Source organism: Elgaria multicarinata, chromosome 1, assembly GCF_023053635.1.
Source record: "Elgaria multicarinata webbii isolate HBS135686 ecotype San Diego chromosome 1, rElgMul1.1.pri, whole genome shotgun sequence".
Lineage (NCBI taxonomy): Eukaryota > Metazoa > Chordata > Lepidosauria > Squamata > Anguidae > Elgaria > Elgaria multicarinata.
Genome location: NC_086171.1, coordinates 16,638,814 through 16,666,505, shown reverse-complemented (window position 1 = coordinate 16,666,505; position 27,692 = coordinate 16,638,814). Strand labels below are relative to the sequence as shown.

At 41.4% G+C, this 27,692-nt stretch overlaps 1 protein-coding gene across 1 annotated transcript in view; it reads right to left on the bottom strand.

Annotated features, from left to right (window-relative positions):
* Positions 1 to 27,692, bottom strand: part of LOC134413411 (histone deacetylase 5-like) — a 168,745-nt gene that overhangs the window by 122,187 nt on the left and 18,866 nt on the right. The window contains exons 3-5 of the mRNA XM_063147590.1: positions 27,012 to 27,136; positions 22,826 to 22,871; positions 10,746 to 10,853 (exon numbers count right to left, since the gene is read on the bottom strand). Of these exons, the coding sequence (XP_063003660.1) occupies positions 10,746 to 10,853; positions 22,826 to 22,871; positions 27,012 to 27,136 (279 nt within the window). The remainder of the gene's footprint in view (positions 1 to 10,745; positions 10,854 to 22,825; positions 22,872 to 27,011; positions 27,137 to 27,692) is intronic.

The window sequence follows — 27,692 nt, the reverse complement described above, 5'->3', positions numbered from 1 at the left end:
TAAATAAATAAAATATTATCAATGCACAGCAAATGACTAATCAGTTTTAATCATGTATGCCAGACTTAGTAATTAGCAATTGTTCGCTTCTAGGAAAAGTCTGACAATTCCTGTGGCTACTAGATCTGCACAAAATTGTCCCATATTAGCAGGAGGGTGTGCAAATTCATTTATTTGGGCAATACTAAATACCAGACAGTGATCTCAGAACAGTGGGTGAAGGTCAGACAGAAAAGCAAAAATATATTTCAGAGATAGACAGTCTAACAGTGAGCGATATGTTGAAAATGTAGCCAACACACATAAATTCAAAGCCTTTTTACACAGACGCTTGTTTATACTGGGATACAGACACCATTATACATAGACAGAAGGTTAAACTGACTGACAGAAATGCATATTAGAGGAAAGATTCATGTCTTTGTCATTATAAGCCTGATTTTTGTGTGTTTTAAACTTCAAGATATGATTGAGTAGAAATGCACCAAACATGGTCTGAAGTCCAGAAATGCTTAAAAAAGAAATGACAAATCAGCAGTATATCAAAGTCTTCACCCAGGGAGGGAGTTGGGAGGAATCATTATTTCATGTCATATCACTAGCCTATTGGAAGGGACAATGAAACCTCAGTCTCCTCATTTATAAAGTATCACTCAGTTATGTGCTAAATATATGACAGGTTGTTTATTTTACAAAGTGTATGATTCCCATACACCATCTTCCTTTTCTTCACTGGTATGTAGTTCAGGAATTTTCAGATAATAAAAGTAGAAGGCTACAGAACACACTCCAGAAGCCTGGTGACTTGTAATCACTTTGGCCAACTAGTGAACTTTTTAAATTTACTAGAAGCCATCTTGGATCTGTTTGCAATGAGTTCAAGTTACAGTAAGGCAGATTTTGGTTAGACATCATGATATGTATCTTAATCAGATTTAGTCAATGAAACAAACTGACCAGGGAGATTGCCAAGTCCAAAAATTGGATTCAAGTTGATTTGAGACTAGGGAGTCCTAGTATTATAGTGGCTCGGCCTGGGAACACCAATGCTCAATTTTTATTATGAGACACATAAACCTGATACCATGTGCAAGATACTGGGCATCAGTGATCTTTCTGCTTCCTTTTAAGTGTTTCTGCTTCTTTTCCCATTAGTATATGGATTCACATACAAATAGCAGCTGAATAAACCTGCAAATGATATATTATTATCAATTTACTTTGCAATTGTGGCCCTTTTGTTCCCCTACTCCACACCCTGCAGTTAGAAACCATGGATTTTTCTTTCATCTGAGGTATTAGAAATTGCTTTGACATTAGATGAGATCTTGGGTAGAGTTGAACTAATGTATTCATCACATAGGAGGACTGGGTGCCAGACAGTAATTTGGAGTAGCTTTACAATTCCTTTCCAGTAACATTTTGCATACAAAACCCCATGAACTTAACGGAATTACACAAGAGCATTTTTGATTGCCAGGAAAATAACAATTTTTATCTCCTGAGATAGCCAGTGCAGTTTAGAAAAATAAGTGTACTATGGAGAAAAGGTCCAATGAAGAGCTTCCGTCTCTCTGAATCAGGGATTTGAATTTGAGATCTGCCTTTGACTCTTGGTAACCCAGATGTACACCCAGCATTCTATGCACTGTAGCACACAGGCTTCCTTTTCATATGATGAGTTCAAGCTAAAATAAATGGTACCCATCTGGGTACTTAACTAGGTTGAAACCAGCACTGTTTTTGTGGCTCAGACATTGTTACTTTAAGGATCTCCTACCAACTGTTCCCTACTGTGCATCCTGATCAAGAACAGAGGCCCTACACTGTCTCCACCCACTGACAGGTTTGGTGGATAGCCATAAGCATCAGCACCTTTAGTCTATGGGGCTGTCTTGACAATGACGCATTGGCGCTGTGAGCCCCCAAAACCATGCGGGGTTTGCATCCTTCAAACAGAAAAGCCACCACCACCCCATGCACTGCCGCTCCATGCACCGTTGTGCCACCAGGCATCGCCCCACGAGCGCTGATGCACATCCATGCATCTCTCCCTGGTTTCCCACACACACCTTATCTTGTGGGGCTTTCCCTGCCAAGCGATTCCTTATCCCCACACTGGAGGAAGCATGGAGGTGTTCCAAAGGCCATTTAGCTTCCTGGCATGCCCCTCCCCCCATGTCCAGGCAGACAATGACCAATCAGGGGTTACCATCTGCATGGCCATGCCTCCACCATGACTCCAGATGGTAGATGTGCCATCATAGCCTCACCCCAGAGAAAAAAGTCAGGGTAAGTACCTGACTTTTTTTTATTTCGGAGCTTTGGGGGAAAGCCCTAGGATGCCTCCGCAGTGGCTTCTGCATCGTATAACCAACACAGCACCACTGCGGAGCTACTCTGAGGCTTTCGCCATGTATAGACAGCCCCTAGACATCATTATTCCGGAGTAACCCTCCCATCACTGCTAACATTCCATACCTGTTCCAGGAGAATTTCAGTAGGTGACTATTTTGATTATCTGCTGTTTGTTGTTTTTCTTTAACATGATCTTATTGCTTTTATGTATATTCTTAGATTGCTTTAAGCAAGTTGCTATTTGCTGTTGAAGCTTTTTCATAAAAGAAAAGCAGGATAAACTTTTATTAAGAATAAATAAACAAATGTGTGAATTCCATTGGCTGGAACCAGAGTTTTCTTCCGCCAGAGGTAGCATCACCTGAGCACAGTTCCACTCAGAATAATTACACTGGAAGAAAGGGGAGGGACCAATTTTTGTCAATTTCCCCATCCCACTGGAGTCCCCAGCACCATACCCCAAACTGTTCTAGAGTGTTCCCATTCTGCAGAACCACTTTTCCTAGTTCTCCAGGGCTGCAAATGGAGGGGGGAATTGACAAATCTTGCTCCTCTATTAGGGCAGTAGGAGTCCTCAGGTGGAGCAGAAGCTTTCCACAGATAGATTTTACTTTATTTGTTTACAGCATGCAATTTTATTTTATTTTGGAATCAAGTTAAAAATGGAGGCAACAAAAAAGAACTCACATAACAATACAATAAGAACAGTAAAGAAGGAAACTCACTGATTATAATATCATTACATCATGGGTATGGTTTAGGGATAGCTAAAGTAAAGGTATTTCAAGATGAAGCTTTTATCATGATATCATGATTTGATAGTTTAATAGCCCTGCCTCATCCATGGAATTTTATGGGGGGGGGAACCAGATGACATCACCTTTCACTAGTACGCTCTCATGTTTTCTCAGTGATTCTTCCATCAAAGTTGTGGCTCAAAGCTAATTCCAAATCCCATATCCAGGTTTTCAGTTTGGCAGTATGGGAGCAATTGTTCTTTGTGAAATTCATCATTATTGGGGAAACACCTCCACAACCACCCTACTTATTATGGAAGCCTTTAAGCCTGAAGGATATTTTGGGACCTCTGCTCTGTGCATTTGACTTTTATGCTGAAGGCTTTGGGTAACATCAAACATACAAACTTATTTGAAATCACTGTTGTATGTTTCATTCATGTTACCCTGAAATAGCAAACAGACAGCAGGGTAACAATGACTGGATACAGGAAAACGTTTTGATATTGATCAGTCCTGACATATCAAAAGGAACTATCCCAGGAAAGCCTACAGTTTTAGTTTCCAAGGATATTCATTTCAAACTATTTTAATTCAGTTAAATGATCCCTGTCTACCAAGAGGGCAATTCCATGCACTCCATCTGAAGAGAGGCTCAAAAGGCCTCTTTGGTTCAATGCAAGTGGATGTTCAAGATAATGTCAGAATTTATCATCCTGGAATTGATGTCTCTCCTACTTCTCTCCAACTCAATGTGGTTCTGTCCTCAGCTCATGGAATCTTGTAACAGCATTTTGGAATTTACAAGGAAACCCATTTCTATGATGCATATTTTAAAATTAAATCATGCCTCTAAGATTCTCTGGCTTTGCGGGTGCATGGTGAAGCTTCGCAAGAGTGTTTTAAACAGTACAATGAGATTCACGGTTGAGAGAAGGCCAGGATGCAAAGAAGGAACATGCCATCATGGCCAAGAAGCACTTGTCTATTTTCATCATAGCAGTTTGTCTCTTTCGCAGCAGGAAGAACTGCTGCTCTGAAAACAAACAAAGCTCCAGCTGCAAATGTGATGCTGTCCAGCTCAAACGTCTCATTTCTAAAGAGACAGAGCATGAGGGGTGGAAGGAGCACATCCAGCCTAAGTCAGTTACTAAGTCCCCATTGAAATCAATGGATCGTAAGTCACAGGTGACTAACTTGTCCCACTGATCTCAGTAGAACCTAACTGAAGGCCTATTTAAGCCTTATGAACCTCCAGGACTGCCCTAACATGAGGCAGAGTGAGGCAGACACTTAACGCGACAGATGCTGAGGGGCAGGGCATGGTGTTCAGGTATTGGAGGACAGAGCTATGCATGCCATTGTGGCCTGCCCTGCAATTCTAAGCTAGCCAGCACACCTCAGATGTGGTGGATGACAGCGTTCTATCACCAGTGTTGAAGATGCATCTGCCAGTCTAGTCTTCTTTATGTGGAATAGGGGAGGGTGCCAACCTTCGCTGCATCAAGCAGAAAATGGCTTGGACCAGCGAACCTGTGAACCTCTAACTATGGCGGAGACAGGGAGATGTGTGTTAGAAGTTCATAACAGCTCTGTAGGGCTTTATTCTGGATCCAACACATGGGCAGCAAGCTATCTGGTGCTAAACTCTACAACTTTAGGTTGAGGTTGACAGGGAGGGGAGGGGATATTTAAATACACTGTTATGCAAATAGCAATAACAAGAAATCTCCCTACACATTCAAATTTTGTATGTCAAGAAGAAGAATGCTAGTCTAGAACCTTTGAAGCCCATGGATTGCAGGATGCAACTATAATTATTTCCTTCTCCTCCTTTTGTGCTGGGCATGGAAGCTGGGACTTCAGTCATGCAAAGCTAGAACCATCTGTGCACTACCACAGATCTATGGCTCTCTTCTTGGGAGTCAGATTATATGAAGTGAAAAACAGGCAGATTTAGTGGCATTTGGGATGTTCACTTGGTGACACCGTTTAGACACCAGGTCAAAATGATCACGCAAACATTTAACAATACCCTTATGCACCTTAATTCCTTGCGTAGTTTAAGAGAGGAATTGGTGGGTAGAGAGAAATATTTACTCTTATTTAATTTAGAGGATGTAGCCCTACTCCAAAAGTGTCCCCCCCTTCAAGGCAATGTTATCCATTGTTTTCCTCTACTCTATGTCTATAATGAAGCAATGACAGTGTCAACAAGAAGAAAAGGAGAACTCTGTTTTCAGACTAAGAAGAAAGTTGTATGAACGTGGGATAGCATTTAGCAAGTTTTTCATTCTTTGCATGCTTCTCAATTACAAGCTTTGAGTATTCTCCCAATATTTGCATTTTCACCAAAGTTTAAATTTCTCATGCCAAATCATCTGCTGTGACCTTGCGCGCAATATAAATGATGCCGTTCAAACGTGACCAAAGACATGTAGCATTCTTGAGCATTAAAGCTCCTTGATGCGATGTGATGTCTCACAAGCAGACATTAACCCTCAGTATCTGCCAAATTCCAATGTAAACCCACACATTCTGGATAAAATTAATTGCACGGTTCCAAACTTCAGGGCAGGGTAGGGGGAGATAAGTTAAAGCACTGAAACCCACTAGGAAATAAAATCTGAATATCTCCTTTAGGTTCATCTCTTACAAGCAAAACTGTCAACCCCCCTCCCCCACCAAAAAGATTAATAGATGCCACATCAGACAGGGTGAGAATGGAATAGAAAGAAAGCAACACTATTGCATATCTTATCATTTATCATAAGCCTACATTGCAGTGACCTAGGGCACTACTTAAAATTGAGAGATTTGTGCCAAGGATCTGCTCACTGCATCTACCTAACAATAGAAAAAGCTCAGTTTGAATGACTTTTTTTTCATTCACTTTTATGTCCTCTGGCAAAATATCCAGCCTTAGATTTCAGAGATAGATGTGAGATTTTCCTTACAAAAAAAATGTAATTTACTATCTCTTCTTAAAAGTAAGAATCAAGTATTGTTTTACAGTTTCACAGCTGGTATTTTATCCATTAGCCAGGAATGATTTTTTTTAAAAAAAAAAAAACACACCACGTGGTTCACAAGGGATTCCAAACAGAATGGAGATATGTTTATTATAGCTACAGAGCCTGTGTTTCAATCAAATTTGCCTGCTTTTGGTCAGATACCAAGTTATGTTTCTGTTCTGAGAATTACGTAAGATGGGAGGGATGGACTCAGGAGACAGGATTAAAAAAAAACTATTTCCAGGTCACTATGTGGAATTTGGGAAAGCATCGAATTTGGTAAATCATGATAATATTCACTTATGCCATAGACACCCTATGCGACCATGAGATTGACAAAAGAGTGGCGTATCTTTCAAATTGTGAAATCATATCTGATTTGTTAAAAGTATGTACAGGGACAGATGATCCGAGTACAAAGATGGTTAAAAAAGGATCAGTTCGTTGCCAGCTCTTCTCAATAAATATGCAACTAAATCTATGCCAAAGAAAAAACACGTTATTTGCCACCTTAGCTGCAATTCTATACCCACTTACCTGCGGTTAAGCCTCATTGAGATAAATTTCCAGAGGGGGAGCTGAGTTAATCTGTTGCAGCAAAAACAACACTTTGGCCTTAGCTAGACCTAAGGTTTATCCCGGGATCGTCCCTGCCTGCTCCCGGGATATCCTGTGTGTCATTTACATGAACAGGGATGACCCCGGGACAATCCCGGGATAAACCTTAGGTCTAGCTAAGGCCCGTGTCATATGGTACCTTAAAGACTAAGGGTTACATCCTGTGCTATCATTCCACTGATGAAAGCAGTTCTGTGGGGGGTGCTTTCCCCACAGTCACTCCTTCCCACATACCCTCAAAATCTGCTTTTGATTTTGGGAAAAAGCTGGTTTTGATTTTGGGAAGACGCTGGGAAACCTTCTAGGGCAGATTTTAGGGTGGCCAGAGGGCTGCGGTAAGGAGGAGAAAGGCAGAAAGTCTTGTCATGCTTGTGGACGTTCTGTAGCATGATGTTAGATTTAACTCTAAAATAATAATAATAATATGACGTTCATTTTCCTGCACCAGAGCCCATGTCATCAGATCTCTAGCGCACTCGTCCCAAACTCCATCTTTGAGCTAGCTGCACACAAAAAAATACACTGCACAGGTTCACCTGCACATAAACTAATCACCATTAGATCCCTATTGTGTGTCTTTCATACTCCCAAGATATTAGGAATGGCAGAGAGACAGATTTCCTCCATGCTTTGAAAGGAGACATTAGCTATGGGGTGATGAATCTGTATTAGTGATTGTGAGAACAGAACTAGCAGGTGATAGTTATTCCAAAAGAATGGATAAATTTGGAATAAGAGTGTGTGTCATCCTGTAGTTATCAGTTTTCAATATCGCCCAATGCCTCTGAAGATAAAGATAGAGTGATTTCTACTCCCTGAGTCCCATAGTATTTTAATCACACCACTGTCTGCTCAAACTGTGGTATTGCATTTGAACGCTATGTGTATGACCTTATCTTCAGGATTCAGTTCCAGACAAATGTTTCACTTAGAATCTTTTAAATTTTCTTCTTAAAATAAACTGCAAACATTTTGGTGGGTGGAAATCCCATCCATGAAGTATTTGCTGCTTTATTGCAGCTACTTCAGTGACCATTGAAAAAGTAGATTGATTGACAACTTCGTTTTTAAAGCTCTTCATTACACAGAGATAAACAGTGAAGAGTAAATTCACAATGTGAAAGACCCCATAAATCCAGGGAGATAAGTAAGAAAGGTCTTGCAGCAAATCCTGGTTGTGTCAACTGCACATAAAGCATGTCTGATTATTCTTATCTAGCTTGGCTTTTAAATTCTGTTATATCAGGGGAAATGTACAGTGATTAAAGATAAGAACAGGCAGTAGGTTCATCTCCCAATTATAATACTTTTTACACAGAAAATACGGACACGCAAGTCAATATTTCTGACAAATTGGTACAAAATTCAGCAGCTGGATTATTGACTGGGACCATATGGACCCTATCTCTCCAGTTTTAAAAAAGAACCTTCTGGGTCATGTGTTTCTAGAACAAATTCAAAGCGCTGATACTGACCTCTAACATGTTTCGTTTTTTTTAAAGGTTGGAAACTGGGTATCTAAGGGCAGAATCCAACTGGGTGCTTGCACCCCTGACTCTCTTATGGCCCACCATTTTTATTGTGCAAGCACACCTACCACTTGGCATCAGTGATTTACCACTTCCATGGCAACCCAAACTGAACAGAAATGCTTGTTTCTGGAAGGAGGCAAATCAGTATAGCTCACACCAGGAGCCTGTCTAGACGAGAGGTTTGCCCCAGAGTGGGTTCGGAGTGGCGGCAGGTCATCTATATGACCTAAATTCAGCTTTTAAAAAGTCGGGCACTTACCCTGACTTTTTTTTAAGTGGAAACGTGCCACAGCTGATGGTACCCCCTGATTGGTCACAGTCAGCTGGAGGACGGCCGGTTCAGGCACTGCGCATCCCTCTCTTCCTCCCCCTCTGGCTGCCCTATTGCTTCCCCCCCCTTGGCCGTGTTTTTTTTAAAAAATTAATCTGTAGGTGCGAACCTTCACATCTTCAGATTAAAGAAAAGGAGGGAAGGAACATGGCAGCTGGAAGGGGAGGAAGAGAGGGACACGCGGCACCCAAACCAGCTCCGAGCATCCCTCCCCCTCTGGCTGTAGGTTTGCATCTACAGATTTTAAAAAATGGGGGGGGGAGGAACAGGGCAGCCATTGGGAGGAGAGCCGGCTGCCCATTCCTCCCCACTCCCCGGTGCTCCACCCAGCAGTGGTGGCAACTCCGCATTGGCCCTCCTTCCCATGCAGATGCTGGGAAGAAGCGCCAATACGGGAGCCTGAGGTCTTGCGGCACCAATGCGACAACGTCAAGATGGGGCCAAAGGAGCTCTGCCGACCTGCCTCCTCCCAGAAGAAGAATTTCTGCTCATTTTGAGGCTTCCCATAGGAAATAGGAAATCTCTCTTGCATAAGCAGTGACTCCCACTGGTGCAATTTAATTGGCAGGACCCACCACTTGCGGAGAGGAATCGGCGGGGCATAAAAGAATCAGCAGGGGCGTAAGTGCTCCATTAGATTCTGTCCTAAAAAACACCTGGACCCATATGAACCTGCCTGAATTAGAACTTCCGCAGAAGCCCTTACATCCCACCCTGGCAAGAGTGATCCGTCACTCCCTCCCTTGGAACATGCTAAGAGGGAGTGCGAGAGACAGAGGGAGGGAGACAAGTGGATGGCTGAAAGAAGAGAGAGAGCGAGAGAGAGAAGGGAGGTGACAGAAAGAGAAAAAGGCGTGGCCCCGCCCACTTTTTACTCTGGCTCCACCTACAGCTGGCTTCAGACCCTGCCCATGCTCAACATGCAGCCCCCAGCAGGACTTCTAAGAGAATGCAGCCCTTGTAAGAAAAAAGGCTCTCAAGCATGTGCTGGATCATTCTTAATCCTACAGCATATTCCTCTCACATTATTCTATACACCCTACATAAACAGCCCAGGGATAAAATGGAGGTTGGGGCGGAAGATGGACTGAGGCTTTGGATTCAAATAAGGTTTTGGGGGGCAGATCCAAATAAAAATTAATGTGTGAGAGTATGACAACTATAGATACATTCTGCCTTAATCTAAAATGGTATTAAATATCACTTCGGTCACATTCTCACTGCTTATTTCCCCCCACACTGTTTTAAGGCAAATGGCAATGGATTTTACAGAGTGACCAAACTCTATGTACATAGTTCAGATTTGACAACTATAGATAAATTCTGCCTTAATCTAAATTGGTATTAGATGATATGCGTATAACTTCTGTCAAATCTTAACTATGTACGTAGACGTTGGTCACTGTGTGAAATCCACTGCTACTGGGCCTAAAACTTTCATAAACCATTTTACTGACGATGTGTTACTTCCAAGAATGTTTATTGGGGTATCTGAGCATTCAGGCTGTACATGGTCTTCCTTTAAAATAGGGTTGTTAAAATATCAAATAAAATGTCAACATCTGTCAAGTGTGCAAGTTTTACAAATTGTTTAGACTGGGGATAATTTGGGTTTTGTACCTCATTCTTTTCAGATCATGTAGAAAGGAAGCTCAAACACAGAGGGGAAGTCTGAGATTGTTTGACGGAAAGGCATACTCTGCATCATTACCCTTCTAATCAACAATATCATTCTTTCTTCAAAGCCCGCAGGTCTATTATTTACTTTTCCTCGCTTTGGGTGGCATTTTAAGGCTATATTTACAACTCAATAAGATTTTTTTTAATCATTTCAAAAGGGAATTTCAGAACAGTATGCCAGATCTGTACATCCTCTGAGTCATTTTAACATGGACAATGGTTGTGCAATTGACTCTGTGGTAAAATAATTGTAATAATATTGTAGTATACTGGCAACCAAACCATCTCTGGTGAATTGGAAGGCGTTGAGTAATCTCCTGACTACCAAGCAAGGCTATTTAGATTACCACACCTTAGTGACCCACCATCTTCCCTATTCTCATTTCTCCACTCCCCTTCCTTCAACCCCAGAACAACAACATCGCTTTCAGCTTTCCCCCTAGTTTTCCCACACACAATGCAACCCAGACCTCACCTTCAGCTCCCCTGAGGCCACTTTGGAAGCCAATTCGATGACACAGCCAACAGCCATGCGTGCAGCACCGGACGAATGCAGCTCATTCCAAATGGTGTCACTGTCCACCTGAGCAAACAGTTAGCAGAGGGGCGGGGTGCGACGGGTAGGGAGGAAGAAAGGAGAGAGAGAGAGAGAGAGAGAGAGTAATAAGAGAAAACAAATCAGTGAGGGAGGGCTGGCACGGTGACAGCCAATGTACAATAACATTAGTCTTCCGTCTTGGCCAGCTGAAAAGGCCTTCTGGACATGGCTTTGCTTATACTTTTTCTCTACACTGACTTCTCCAATGGAAACACATTCCTGTCATGCCTCACTGCCATTCCCTGTTTAGATTTCGCATTACAAACAGTATTACATAGGCCAGAGCTGGCCTAGTTATGGGCCTGTTAGACACCAGGCCATAGGGATAGATGCAACATATATTCCACACAGCCTTAACTTCTGAGGAAATAATTGGTTTTGCGAAGGCCAGAACAAAAGTTTAAGTGAAATTCATACATACTAAAAGGAAGGCACAGCAGCAGCAAACACTTTAAAGAAAAGGCAATTGTGGGTCATAGCCCTAATATATATATATATATATATATATATATATATATATATATATATATATATATATATCAGTATGAATCAGAAATGGTTCAGTAAGAATAGGCAGGGAAAGCATTTTATTTTGTTTCAGGGGCCCAACTGTCGAGGAAACCCAGTGCTATGCTTTCTCCTCAGTCTCACTGCCAGCTAACACAGGTGGCAGCTTTGTCCTTTGGACAGTGGAATGGGAACAGTTGTGCAAATAAGAGGAGAGGACTCCCATGGCCACAATTTTCCTCAGGGCTTAACATTTCTCTCATGTGGGCTGCAGAGCAATAACCCTGCAGATAGAAATTACAAACAATTTATTTTGTAAGTGTTAATGATAGTCAGTCTGAATCACTATTCTTATATTTATAGGAGTTACTTCGGAGCTAATGGTGTTCTAATGCAGTGCACCTGGTGCATGCAATAGCCATAACAGCATCTTCGTAAATATGGTGCATTGTCTATATCTGATTCTAACGTTGAGGCCAGATTTACACTCTTGCGCATTCATACCATGCAGCACACACGCAATGACATTTATCTACACCAGCCATTTATCCAAGGGTCGGCTTGAGATCGTCCCTGTGCGTCCAAATGATACATAGGTGATCCCGGGCTTCAAACAGGGATGACCTCTCAATTGTCCCAGTATAAATGGCACTGCACTTATCCCAATTTTTCCCATGGTCCTGGGATAACCCGGAGATCCACAGGGGGTGTGCTGCTCGCTCCCGGGTCTCCTCTCCTCCCTGTGAGTAGTGAGGCTGAGCAACCGGGCACAGAGCTCTGGGGGGAGTCCATGCCCATTGTAGGTGAGGGGGGAGCATTTTCGCCATCCTCGGGATGGCTCTCTGCTGTTTCTGGTGTCAAGTTGTTGTTGTTTTAAAAGTACTTACTTTTGGCGCAGGATCGCACCCGCACAATTGCGCAACGTCTCTTCTTTTTTAAAAAAACACCACACCAGAACATCCCTCTTCAGTTCCACGATGACACACTGGCATTTGGACCCTGGGGGATGATCCCAGAAGCTGGAAAGCCCAAGATCCTCCCCACTACCATCCCGGAAGGCCTCAAGGTGTAGGCCTGAGTCACATACTAATGATTGAATAAGTGACTGTGTTAATGTGTATCTTCAGACAACATCACTGAACGTGTGTGCTTTTAAACACAGTACATTGACTTCTCTAGGTTAAACCACAGTGGAACAATGCTGACTTAGAACAAGGTCTGGATCAGGGGTCTGGAAACAAAGGCCTATGAAGAGAGACTGAAAGAACTGGGCATGTTTAGCCTGGAGAAGAGAAGATTGAGCGGAGACCTGATAGCACTCTTCAAGTACTTGAAAGGTTGTCACACAGAGGAAGTTCAGGATCTCTTCTCAATCATCCCAGAGTACAGGACACAGAATAATGAGCTCAAGTTACATGAAGCCAGATTCAGGCTAGACATCAGGAAAAACTTCCTGACTGTTAGAGCAATACGACAATGGAACCAGTAACCTAGGGAGGTTGTGGGCTCTCCCACACTACAGGCCTTCAAGAGGCAGCTGGACAACCACCTGTCAGGTATGCTTTAAGGTGGATTCCTGTATTGAGCAGGGGGTTGGACTTGATGGCCTTATAGGCCCCTTCCAACTCTACTGTTCTATGATTTTATGAAGGTAAACAAACCATGATGCAATGCCTGTTGCTTTCGTTATGAGGCTAGGTGCTGCACCTGTCGCCTCTCCCGTGCTACTTGAACTGTGAAGCATTTGGAAGCACTTTGCTCAGTGAAGCTCTCTTGTGTAAAACAGCCTGTTTTACTTTCATCTCACGTTTCTTCCCCCCAGCCCCCGGCCTCCGTTCTTATTCATTTCTTTCAAACACTTAAAAAAATCTATAGAGACATGCATACAAATGCCTAAACTTTTGAGGAAGTCTCACACACACACCAGGCCTAAATGCCTTCAAGTCTTATCCCAGTGCATACAACTGCAGGCAATTGTAAACAATGAGGGTGTTTTTAAAAATGGCACTATATGGAAAAGATGCTCCAGGGTGGAAATGGGGCCCATAATTACAACGTCCTAGTCCCATACACGCAAACAGAATCCACAGCATATTTCATTTGCGCCTTCGTTCTGGTTTGGGTGATCCATATGTATTTTCTTTCTGTTGGGCTATTGTGGTTAGTGAGTCAAATTTTCCAGATTGCTATTGCACTGCGCAAACCAGCGAAAAGCCGTAACAATTGCTGAAGAACCCTTTCACAGCACTCGTTTTTGTTTTTCAAAAAATATATACCATCTTATCTTAATAGCTCAGGGCAATGCAGAAAAAGCAACATAATACACGAACATTAAAAAAAAGAAAAACCAGGACCATAAAATCTGATGAAAAATCCAGCATAGAGCAAAACACACACAAGGAGCCAGCATACAACCGGCACACATCAAAACACAGCCAGAGGCAAGAAAATCAACCTTACCCTTTGCTATGTTCACTTTTCTGGCAAGCACGGATGTTCCTAATAAACTTACTTTGCTGCTCTCTGTCTTTTGTTTCTTCCTGGTGTGTGTGTGTGTGTGTGTGTGTGTGTGTGTGTGTGTGTGCATCTGCATTTAGAGCTGCTGTTTGCTCTTTGATAGAATATTTGATAAAATATTTGTATGGGTACAAATACTACCTGGAATATTCATTACAGGAAATAAATACCTTAAATTAGTTAAGACTTTGAAAAGCCCTGTAAGCTCTAACTCATAAGACGAACTTCATATTATACGCAAATGCATGTATTTGGCATGCATCTGGCACAAATTACACATTATATGACACAAACAACATCTTTATTTATTAAAACATTTTAAATCCACTCCTCATCCTTGCAAATACTAGGGCAGTGTAAAAATATTATTAGAATGATATATAATACAATGAAAGCACTAAATCCACATCATCATGATATAGAAAAAATGGCACCAAATACAATAGAAAGGACCAAGAACAACTAATTAAAATGCCTTGGCAAACAAAAAGGGTTTTGAACTGGCAGTAAAACAATTGCAATGTAGGTGCCAGTCACATTTCCACAGGGATCATATGTCCTACATATGGCCCAAACATAGGCGTGCGCAAAGGGTGTGCCCAGGCACGCCCTAATGTCTCAAGCAATAAGCACCAAATTGAGTAGGGATCCAGTCGCAGCAGGAACAGGCCATTGCGCCAAAGAACTGCTGCCTCTAAGAGAGCACCATCACTCTGCTGGAGCCGCGCTTCAAAAAGGCCATCTCATGGGCCCCTCCTCTGGCCAGTGTCTCCTCATTTACACACCCCTCACCTGCAACGGCCCCCTCACAGTCAGGCAAACTGAACGCGGTGTAGGACATCAGTGTCTACAGTGTTTAATGAATAAATGAATGAATAAAAACAATGTCCTATATGATTGAGTATTCAATAAACGTTCACCTAATATATATATTTTAATTCCCCGGGTGCACACCCTAATGAAATGTGCTGTGCACGTCCATGGGCACAAACTACACATTATATGCATGTATTAAAACAGCTACAAGGGACAAGGAGCTTTAAGAACCTAAAAAGACCCATGCGGAATCAGGCCAAATGCTTTTCTATTCCAGCATTCTCTTCCCACAGTACCCAACAAGATGCCCATGGGAAGCCACAATCAGGAGATGAGGACAATTATAGCAGTCTCCCACTCATGTTCCCCAGCAACTGGTATTGAAAGGCATAGTAGGGTCCTTTCCTAGGCCTAGTGGAGACATAAGGATTCTGGTTAGTTCTGACCAATTCGGATGAAATCTAGATAGGCCTTTGGACATTCATCAGGAATTGTGGCCCAAACTGAGGTACATTAATTTATCCACAGAATTCCTCCTCTGGGCTTTTGCTCATCTCTACAATTTTTATTTTCTGCTCTGAGGCCTGCTCCAGGTTTGACAGTCCTTTGTGGCGGTGGTGCTCACCCTCATCTCCTTCTCTTCCTCCTTCTCTCCTTTCCATTAGGTACACAGGAAGAATGAAGGGCCCAGAGGAAGACAGCGATGGCAGTAGCTGTGTTCATCAATAAGCCTGGGTCAGTCACTATTGTAATTAGCCACAGTGTCCCAAAGTACTGTAGCATCACTTCAGGGCATTGTGAAAAATTACAATAACAGCTGCCCATTGCTAATCAAAGTGCCGGAAAAGAAGGCCCAGGGCAGTGTTGTCAGCTATGGTAGCCCCTCAGCAGCTGCCCAAAATGTTGCCTGCTGTCACCAGGCCTGTTGTGCCCCTTAGGACACAATCCGATATACATTTAGACAGAAAAAGGACCTAGAACTTCTAGGAATCCCCAGCCACTGGCTAAGGAAATGCTGGGAGTTGTAGGACTTCTTTCTGTCTAAACATGCATAGGATTGCAACCTTGGAAATTTTCTGAAGCTTAAATCAACATGACACCACATACAATATATATATATATGTAGGTAACAAAGGGAAAATGTGCATCTGATGGCTTCTTAAAAGCAGTAACAGTTGTTTTGAAATACAGCTACACTAAAAGTTGGAGCAGCATCCTTGTTCGTATTTCAGCAACACTTCAAACGGGTAGAATCACTCATGACAACGTTACAAGCCAGAATATACAGTCCCACTCTGAAGTCTAAAGACTTTTAAAGCACATATGGATTTACTTCATTCAGAGTTTCCTGAATGAATATAGAGGTTGTGAGCTTTTCCAAATACAGCTGACATTGCTCAGTCATTGGCATGTGTAGCGTAGCTAGACCTAAGCAAAGCCACAGATTATAAAAATTAAACCACCTGCCCCTGAAGTGTATATGGAGTTCTAAAAAAAAGAAAGACTGGATAGCTTAAATAAAAATTAATTTGCATTTATTGATGTGAAAGCTACTGGACTTTTTTCCTACATTATGTGTATATTCCACACACTCACACCCACACACACACTCACAGAAATAGTCTCTGAAAGAAAGACCAACTATTCCTCTCTCTGAGCTTTAATACACAAAGCTGTTAATCCACTGAATCTACTATCAGTTTCATTGAAGAATTGATATCCAAGCTCTAGGTAAAGAGATTTTCCTTCCCTGCTTTTCTGCTACATAACCTCTAGGTGGTGTTGTGCTATAGCAGAATATCACAATTACAAGTAGGAAAATGCATTTTCTTTTGCTTTCACAGATAATTCTCCATTTCCCCCACTCTTAAAAAACACACACGTAGGAAATGCTTTTAAAAAGCGGAAGTGAAACTGGAGGATCATGATGTCACCAAAAGAATCTGTAAACAACAGTGAGTGAGGAATGACAGGTGCACAATAAATGCCTGGAATAGGAAAGCACTATATCAACATTCTTGAATTCTAAAACCAAGGATATATCTATGATTTCCTAATGGGCATCTCTCATCCCGATACAACATCAAACAACTGTTTGTGTATTGGCAAACAGCATGATTCCTCACAGCTGAATAGCTTGTTGGGTCAATTATAGGGCTATTTAGATGCTCCCTCCCCACTTGTATACCAAACACACAGAGCAGCAAGCAGGATCATGCCCCATGTTCCCACCCTTGACATGAGCACGTCTTTACCCCTACCTGCACATATTCAGTGGAGTGACAGAAAGGGCTTCCTACGTGAGGACAGCTGTGCCTATATAGTAGGCACCCCTTTTAGACACTCCATTGAACATATGCTGAGGCATGGTAATGTTGGGAGTGAGGGCAGTGGTCATGGTCTTGCTTTCCCCTTCTCACATTAGGTATATGGGGGGAAGGGGAGTGTCTAAATATCCTGTTGTCTGGGTGGTTCAGTGATGTAGGGTGACCATATTTGGGAAACCAAAAAAGAGGACACCTAGTGTGTGTGTGGGGAAGCAGCTTTCTGAGTCCTGCAGAAACTACATTATTCCCTCGCCACCTTAAAGAACCCGATTGGAGTGGAGGAGGAGAAAGGATTTCATTCTGCACCACCACCATCCACTCCAATTGGGGACTTTTCTATAATGTCCATGAATGACCCACTTTCCCCTTTAAGACCTCAATTGGAGCTCGGGGTGGGGGAATGACGTGCCTCAAGAAAGCATGTCATTCCCTCCTGCCATGCTAATGGCAGCCTTAAAGGGGAAGGTGTGTCATTCCAGGACATTATTGAAAATTATAGAAAATCCCCCCTGACACCATGGAAAGAACAAAAACCAGGACAAATCCGGGGAAATCCTGACAGTTGGTCACCCTAAGTGATGGCTGTATAGGCCTTTCAGTCACCTGGAAAGATCCTGGAATTAGTGGGATGGCTTGAAGGTCAAAGGGCATAACATACAGGCAGACCTGAGCCCCAGTATCTCTTACTGAGAAAATAAGCACTAATGAACAGCCAATTAATAATTGCCTTGGGAGATTTACAGTGCAATCCTAATGTCTACTCAGAAGTAAACCCCATTGAGTTCAACATTAAGTTCAACACACCTAGTTAAGTGTGCTTACGAATGTGTGCATAAATAATTTCTTCACTAACTTAAAGTGGCTTGTCTCTGCCCCACAAAATCTACCTATCCCTGTCTGTCTGCCTGGAAAAAAAAATATTTACATGCCACACTTTCTGTCACAACAAAATGACCTTCAAGATAGTTAATAGTTCATTTAAAAACTAGATTTAAAAATTAGTATGTTTTTAACAATGTATATTATGTTTTAATTGAGTATTATGTATTTTATCATTTATTTTTGTTCCCCGCCCTGATCAAAATGGAGAGGCATGCAAGAAATAATAATAATAATAATAATAATAATAATAATAATAATAATAATAATAATAATTCAATAAAAATGCATGACTAGCACAGATAAACAACAGTTTCAAAGAATGGAAACAAAAGCACTATTCAAGTTAGTAGCCAAAGTCACAGTGGACTAAAACTGTTTACATGGGACATCAGAAAGTTATCAGCCCTGGGACAACCTGGGCCACCCTCAGGTTCTAAATATTTATTTATTTATTTATTACATTTATATCCTGTCATTTTTATCTTCATAACAACCTGAGACGAGGTCAAGTTGAGAGATAGTGACCCAAGGTCATCCAGTGAGTATCAAGGTTGTGTGTATAGTGAGATGCAATAAATACAAAAATAGCATGTTGTATTGAGATGCAACAAATATAAAAATAGCAGAAACTAGTATTAGCCAAGTTAGAAAAGTTGACAACCTTTGTGGATCTAGCAGATCATAAAAAATGAGAAGTAATTCTGGAAACCACGGATTTGTCATGTCATCTGTTGATTTATGGTCTCTTTACTGAATCCATGTGTCTTAGTAGGTACAAAAGCTTTTAGAGGCTCACACTTTGCCATTTGTTTCCAGAACAAATATGTTTCCTTTAGTCTCCCTGCTGCCCCTCCAACTCCCCACCCTTTACTGGCAAGCCAGTAGAAACTGAATCCATTCCTTTCCCAAAGTGTTCCTGCCTTTAAGAGTTGTGTGTGGCATTAAGATACGATTGCCAATAACAAGCTTGTCATTCCCAGAAGACAATAGTGCCAGAGCATGTTGGTGGAAGTCCACAAGTCTAGAAGAGCTGGCTGAATCCCTTGCATAAGCCTACCGCTATCGTAGGGTGGGTTCAAACGTTACTGCTGCTATGTGAGCACTGTCCAAAGTTAGACCGCGTGGCTGTGCTCCATGTTAAATTGGAACAACTAAATATTTCTTACTGGAAGGGCCTAAGTAATGTCTGAAACAGCCTTTTCACTCCTAAACAAGCCCTGTTGATTTCAATGGATTGCAGTGTAAATGTCGTCCATGTGGAATTTTACATGTGGAATCATCAGATGCATAATTTTGCTGTACATCAAAACGTTATGTTTCTCTACTTTTTGGCACAACTAAAGAGTCACAGATATATGGGTCAGGTCTTAACAGTTGCCCTTAATGAATGGCTTGTCTCATATGCTTTTCAATTGTGAAAAACTTAACATTGTTATTTATGAGTTGGACTTGCATGTTGTTTCCCCCTTAAACTCCACACAGATGAATTATATGATAGGATGAAGATGCCCCAACACTGTGTTCTTCTGATATTACATTTTTATTATGAAACAAACAGGGTTACCAGATTTTTGCTGGTATTCCTGAGAATACCACAAGAATACCACAAGAATCTTCTACCGTGATCTTCAGATCCCACATTGCTTCCAAAGTAATGCAATCCACCCATATGCTCCTTTACTTGCCAGCTGAAATGTGGATTAAAAATGGGAGATCTCATTCTATATTCCAAAGTATGTGGCAGCAGATAATCAGGGCTGCTGCCATTCCAAGGCATGGACTAGCACATTTGTTTACAATGAAAGTCTCTTCTCCACAACTTCCCATAAAAGGAAAAGGATGCTCCTCCAGAGTCAGGAGCTGCTGGGCCTAGAACCAGCAACCTTCACTTCTGTGTATCTCTGCCCATGTGGTAAGTATCAGAATTTGAACTTGGAGCATCTTTCTGGCTCTTAAGTACTCTCAAGCTCTGGACTGGCCATTCAGACGTTTGGGCTGGAACCTTGCCTAAACAACATCTTCCTGGCTCAGGTATGTTTCCATATTTCCTAGGCTCTGACATCTTGCTTTGGAAGCTTAAGAGGTCCCCTGAATCCTGAGGATCAATGAAGCGTGGCAATGTTGAGAAGCACATCCACTTTAGTTGCTGTTCACTACAGGTTAATCATAACAACAGTACCTTGAACCTTAGCTTTACTATGAATTTGTCTTAAATCAGGAAAGGTCAGCCTATGGTTCCAGAGTATTATTCAATTTTATACACACACACAAACACACACACACACACACACACACACACACACACTTTTCCCCTTCTACCCTTCACCCACCTACCCCACACACACTTTTTAATAGTTCTGGCCTCCATAAAAATCAGCTGAAAATCTTATACCAAAATTTTAAAAAATGGTTTATTTTATTTTATTTTTATTTCTATGTAACTATTTATCCATTTTTGTTTAATTATTTTACTCTTATACAGGATGATATGAAGAGGGAAGGAGAAAATCTAAAACAGAGGGAACAGGGGCAGAAAGGGGGGTGAGGGAAATATTTATTGTGTTGAAAAATGGAAAAATACCATTAATAAAAAAAGAGGCACATAAAAAGTCTCTTCTTCTTCTTCTCCTTCTCCTTCTTCTCCTTCTTCTTCTTCTTCTTCTTATCCTCCTCCTCCTCCTCCTCCTCCTCCTCCTCCTTCTTCTTCTTCTTCCAAAGTTTTAGTGCAGGTTTTTTTTTACCCCTCTCTCAAGAATCTTTTCCCCAAACACTGGGGATAAGAATCTCAGAAGAATACTATGCTTCTCAGAGACGTTCAAACCGATGCCAGTTCATGTTGGCACCCACCATGTTCATGGGAATTGCGCACAACTAAACCATGCCAAATAGCCACCACAGCCTTCTGGCTCATGATGTATCACAAATGTATCCCTGTATAGTAAATGTGTTGCCTAGTCTTCTGCTTTTGGATCCACTTCCATTAACCCAATTTCCAGAGAGGTATGCTTGTAGTACACACCAAATCATTCTCATCTGCTCAAGGTAACTAGGCTGACTAAAAGGGATACAGATTTTGGCACAATCCATTTCCTGCAACTAATCCTAACTTAACACTTTTGTGATACATACCTGGATTCCTGCAAGGTGTTACATTGGATCGTCCTCGGCATGGCTCCATCCAATTTAGAGATCTAACACTGTACATTGACCTTTCCCTTTCTGCTTGTTTTTCTTCCTTCTTTGTTTTTTAGCCTCTCTGTATTGGGCAGCTGCCTCATTTTATAAGATAAATGTGGAATTCTCTTTTGTCTGCAGGGCAGTCCCTTGGGCACCAGGACTGAAACCCAAACTTAGCCCTAGCACAGCTTGGTAGCCCATTCCTCATCTAAACAAATGCTGCAAAACCTTTTATGCTTTTTACTGCATGTCAAAAATCATATTGACTGCCAATAGTGATGTGATTGGTGTTGCCTCCTCTGAGCCATAAAAGAGGTAGTCTGTTATCAATTTCTGTAAGTGTATCCAGGGAATTGGGGGCAAGTTCACTTCGAAGTTATAAATGACAACTCAAAAGCCACAGAAGCTTTGAAGCTAGAAGCTGATGATATTATCGCAAAGCCTGCTCTTCCTTATTTATTTATGCCTACTAGTTGAACTAGACAACACTAAGAAATAATTTCAAGATTTCATCAGAAGAAATGTTCAGAGTGTGTAGATAAGACTTATTTAGCTTCTGTTGGTATTTGACCATTACTACTGCTGCTGTATTATTTAACATCCATCTAGCATCAACAAGAATATGCTCGCTCAATGCTTTAGAGAATTGAAGCATGTGGTGCCATCTCTCTCCCTTGCATCAAATCCTTCCTCAAAGTTCACATTTTCCATGTGGCCTTTGGCTTATCCCATTAATCTTAACTTCCTACTCTATTCTAGTATGTGTAAATCCCCATGTTCTTCTATCTCTATCTTTAATGGTACATTTTAGATTGCAATCTTCTGTGGGACAAATATCTGTCTGTTTTTAACCATGGGGATGTTTATACATTGATAATAAATGTGTGAGGAAGTTTTACACACATCAAATAAGCAATTACTCAATGTAACACATATTACATACAATATAATTGTATGTAATACAACTCAACACTTACAATATATAGGGTTGGATTGAGATTTACACTGGATCAAGTGCACTGGCAGAAGTGTGCTTTCCTCCACCCACACCAGAAAATACTACACAGAGAGTCAAGCGACCCTGCTGAATGGGGTGAGCTGTAGTGGGCAGGGGGCAGTAGGGGAGTGGAATCTCCAAATATCAAGTGAAGGGACCTTCCACGAGCGTAGCCCTTCCTGTCATGAAAGGACCCGACCTCTCAATGAAGGCAGATCTAACTATTGGCATATACATGTCATATGTGATACAGTATATATTGTACTTGGTTCTAACAGCTTGAGTTAGGAAGCTTAAAATAGCATTATTTGTCTAGTAATAATGATCAAGTTTAAATCCAGTTTTAAAAGATTACAAATATATAAATATACGCCATTCAGTTACAATTACACACTATGGCCTTAGCTAGACCTAAGGTTTATCCCAGGGTCGTCCCGGGGTCATCCCTGCCTGCTCCCGGGATCCCCTGTGTGTCATTTACATGAACAGGGATGACCCCGGGATGATCCCAGGATACACCTTAGGTCTAGCTAAGGCCTAGGACATTGTACTGAATTCCTGAGATAGAAATGACACTTGATTGGAATGCTGTAGTGAAAATATCAACATGTTCTTATGAAGTCAGGCATTATTTAGCATTTATTCCACAAATATAAAGACAGCGAATATGCCATTGAAGCACTAAGTATAATATGTTTATGCCACTTTATTACACTGAAGGAAATCCTACTTACCCCAAGGCCTCCACAGGGCAGCAATGAAAATAGTTTTTGAGGCACACTGCCTATATTAAAAAGAGGGGGGGAATGTAAACACAAAGGCATAACTACTTCATTCCAGTAATTTATTGTCAATCATTTTCTATAATTAGTCAATGAATAACAATTCATCACTTAAATCCTTCACAAAAATGGAAAGTAGGAGAAACCTGAGACTGGTTAAATTGTACACAAAGCCTCTAGAACAGTCTAACCCAACCTGACGTATTCCAGATGTGTTGGACTACAACTCACTTCATTCACAACAATGATTATGCTGGCTGGGAATGATGGGAGTTGTAGTCCAATGCACTTGGAGGAACTCAGCCTGGGAAAGGCTAGTCTAGAACCTCCCAGGCCAGGATAATCTATGGGATATAATTGATACAGGGACGTTGTCTGTTAGGAACTGGGCTTTAGAAATAAGCTTAAGAGTTTAGATATTTGGTCTTTCCATCTTACACATTAATTATGGACATTTGGTTTGACATACCTGGTTGTAACAGCAGGATAACTTTGCTACAATTCTGGCATACTCCTGTTTTTTAAATGTTACACTGATACAACAATCGACATGTTCTGTGAAATACATATTCTACCTTTTGGAGTAAGATTGGGCCTTCAGGATTTTGTTTTGTTTCTAAATCCCAAACTCTGGGAACTAACTATGGACTGGGAGCCCCTGGTTCATTTAATAACTGAGCTGAAACAAAAGCCTTCAGTAACCCCACTGCTATTATGAAGGCGAAAATGCTGAATGAACACAAATTTGTTATGAGAAGAGATAAAGGGAGGAAGAAAATGACTATCAAGTATGCTCAAATATTCCCTCTTGCTTAAAGAAGGCAGTAATAAGACCTTTATTAAAGAAAACTTCCCCTGACCCAGTAGAGTTATGTAACTCTAGGCTAGTCTCAAATATACTATTTCTAGCCAAAATGATCAAGAAGGTGATGGCCTCACAACTCCAGAGACATCTAGATTATACTGATTACCTGGACCCATTTCAATCAGGCTTCTGGACAGAATATGGGACTAAGGCTGCTTTGGTGGCCTCAGTGGATGACCTATGCTATGAACTGGGGTGGGGGTGGGGGACTGTAGCCCTATTAGTTCCGTTGAACCTATCAAAAGTGTCAACTATGGTATCCACTTGGCACATTTGGCCTTGAGACCACTGTATTGCAGTGGTTCCAGCCCTTTCTGTTGGGTCAGGTCCAGAAGGTGAGTGCTTTGGAGCTACTGATGGACGCCATAGCTTTTGGTTTATTGTGTTTTGCCAGCGGGAATGCCATTGGCTTACATCCCTAGTGAACAAGATTAAATCCAGACACAGTGGAAGCACTGTTGATTAGTAGAAAGTCTGGCTCAGGGATTAGAATTCAACCTGTTCTGGAAGCGCTAATAGGAGATTTTAGCAGTATATGACAGAACCGTAGGGCTGCTTGGAACCGTACCAAAAGGCTGGTATCCACTCTCCCACTGCAAGGTAGGACAAACCAAGTAGCAGCTCCCCATAGATCAACCATGCAAACCTGATTACAGTTTGGCACAAACCAGGAATAAGTGGTTGAGTCCTAATGATTCAAGCAAGGCATCAATACTACAAAATAAGGGGGAAAGATCAAGGATCTCGTAGGATCAAGGATCTCCTAGGATCACCACTCTATTATGAGTTAAAAACTTGCACTGTGACGGTACACATCTATGATGGATGTACAAACAACTTTTGATAGTCAATTACAAAGAATGTTTACCTTTAGGAAATTGGCAAAGCAGTTAAATAACCGGTTATTCTACCTTGGCTCAGGAAAACCAAGTCTTATGTAAAGTCTTATTATCTGGTTACTCTTATAGTTGAATTTGCAATGTGCAATATTTGCGTTCCTGGTTCTGTTGCAAACTTATGGTGTGATGCTCCTGTGCTGGTATTTGTGTATGAGAATATATGCCATTACTTGCAAGTTAATGGGAACCAGGAGGGGTCCGAAGGTCTTTAGTGGTTTTCATTATCATCACTTCAGGCATATGGCGACTCTGGTAAGAGCATGAAAAAAAGTGCCTCAAAACTGTAATGTATTCACACATATTGTACAGATTCTTTATGTGTCAGTTCTACTTAAAATGAAGCATTAGCCATTGAGATGGCCTGTCACATAATTTAGGCATTTATAAATTTGCCATCGTTAGGAATAGATGTTTTTTAGAAATACTAAGCTAGCAAATAGGGGAAATGGAAACCAAAACTGGCCAATTGACCTGAATTGTTCTAATTAAAGGAATGCTGTGTAGTGCCAATTTAAACATGATAATAGCTTACATCACATCAAGATGTCATGTTGTGTGGCACAGTGTATAGTAAGTGTAATGAACCGTAAGTTGTCAAAATGATGAGCTTTTCAGAGGTGGCATAAGTTTAAAAGGGTTTTTTTCCTAGTGGCCTCGCTACACTTGTTTTAGAAATGCTCTTAAGTAGATGCTTAGCTAAATCACATCAACTTCAGTAGGCTATGAACACATTTTTAACGAATCTTCCACTTTTAGCTCCACCATTCCAGAGTTCTTAATGCAAAGTTTGTTGAAACATGTAGGTATTAAATTGCTAAATTACCCCTTAAAGCCATTTTCATTTGATGACAGACCAACTCCTTTTGGCTTCTTCCAGAAGTCTGTAAATTAAGAACTGGGGGGTCATGTTTACTTTTTTTCCCCTCTTCCCTCCTCCTCCCTTTTGTATCATGACTTTCAGTTTATAAACCTGGAAGCAGGGGCTGTCTCATTTTTTATGGTTCTATAAGCCTTTCTGGGGTCATTTTGGCTGAAGAGTATAGCAAACAAACAATTCATTATGTCCTAGTGGTCCAATTGTTTTTATGAGATTCAACATACTTTGCAGAGTCATATTATTGTAAAAATAGTTAGTATATGTTCCACCTTTCCATAAATGCCAGTTTGGCAATTCTGTCCCCTGCTCTGTTGCATGAAAATATCAGGGTCAGCCAAGCCATGGAGGACAACAGAGTGATGTGCTTCAGGCAGAATCATGAATAAAGCAGAAACTAGGCTGCAGCGCTCTACATGCTTGCTTGGGATTAAGAGCTTCTTCACATGGCGCCAGGGGAGGGGGGAGGAATCACCTCCTGTCACTTTGAATCATGTTTCTGTCCCACAATAGGGATGAGCAGCTTCCTCTTTCTTCAGATGCTGAAGAAAGAGGAAGTAAACAAAGACACTTGGCCCATTTGGTGGCTGTGGGTTTTCCCCACTTTATTTTCCTGCACACAGCAGGAAATGGCAGCATGTTTCGCTTCAAACCGAAAAGGATGGATTTTCTGGGTCTTATTTTTTCATGGAAAAAGGACCAGAAGGAGTGGGAGACACACCGGCGAACATCCGTGAGTTTTTCAGTAACAAACGTGCTATAAAACGCTCGTCTGATGACATTTTAAGTCCCCATGAACTCAATGAGGCTTTCTTATAAATAGAGATGTACAGGTTGCACTTTCAGTGTCTAAATGGTGCAGCAAGAATGTTTAAATACTAATAGTAGCAGTGTGGGTGTGTCTGGACACTGCTTCAGGCCATGAACTTTATTGGATCTGCACTGGAAAACAGTGCATGTGTACTCTGATAACTTTATGTCTTCAGCACCTGTAAAATTCAGTGCTGGCCCAAGTTATTTTGCTGCTTATAGTGGAGCCCAAATGGTGCTAAGGTCTTGCTTCAGATATCAATCCCTCCCTTCATCTGTCCCGCCTCCCACCCCTTCAAAATAGGCTGAGAAACTCCAGTTCAGGATATGGCTCAAATGTCAACCTTGAGTCTATTTGCTCTTCCCCTTTCTGACCATTCATTGCAATGTATATATTAGGACTGTAAATGGTTAATGTCCATATGATCATAAAGCAGAGAGAGAGAGAGAGAGAGAGAGAGAGAGAGAGAGAGAGAGAGAGCTCTATTGCTGCTTTCTAGCCAGAGCCTTTCCCTAATCTATGTTGGCTGCCACTGCAACATTCTCTTTCCACAATGCAATGCATTTGGAAAAAGTGATACTTTTTTTTCTTTTTGTTATATTGCTTGCCAAGTATTTTAAACTGACTCCAGCTATGACTAATGACAGTGCTGGAATGTGCTGTTCTCAGTAGAATAGAGCCCCCTTTACAGACCTAGGATTTTCCTGGGGTCCAGCTTCTGTCTGTTGAGGGGGCTGGTGCCATACAGCAGTGAATGATGTTCAGAGTGAACCAGCTGTATTTCTTCCAGACTGGCTTTTCGACCTCGGATCCGCTGAAAGAAAGCAGCAGAGGTCTACAATATTCCACTGATAATATACAGGGGAGGGGAAAGAAAGCAAATCCAAAATAACATTTCATAGGCTTAATCATGGGCAGTAATATTGCATCATACAGGAATGTGACACTGACTTTGTTTAATCAAGAAAATAAAAGCCTAGGGGGTGTTTAATAAATGCATTGATTTCATGGCAAATCAAAACATGTCAAAATGACACAGCACTTTGCATCCCAAAAAGAAATGCCCCCCATTGGGCACGGGGTGGGATTCATTCAAACCAATAAGGGCTAGCCCCTTTCTGGGAGGAGGTAACAATAAGGATGAACTTTGTACTGAAACAATCTATAATGTGGAACAATGTCTATTTCCTCCTAAATTACCCACCAGCTTCTTGGAAGTTCACACATGGTCAGCACAGTTGGATCTTCAGAGTCCTTATGACAGCTAAAAGACTTGTACTATCACATTGGAAGGACAAATTCACACCTCCCATAATGCAATGGATCAAGGACTTAATAACATTATCAACTTTTGAATGGGTGTTATATAG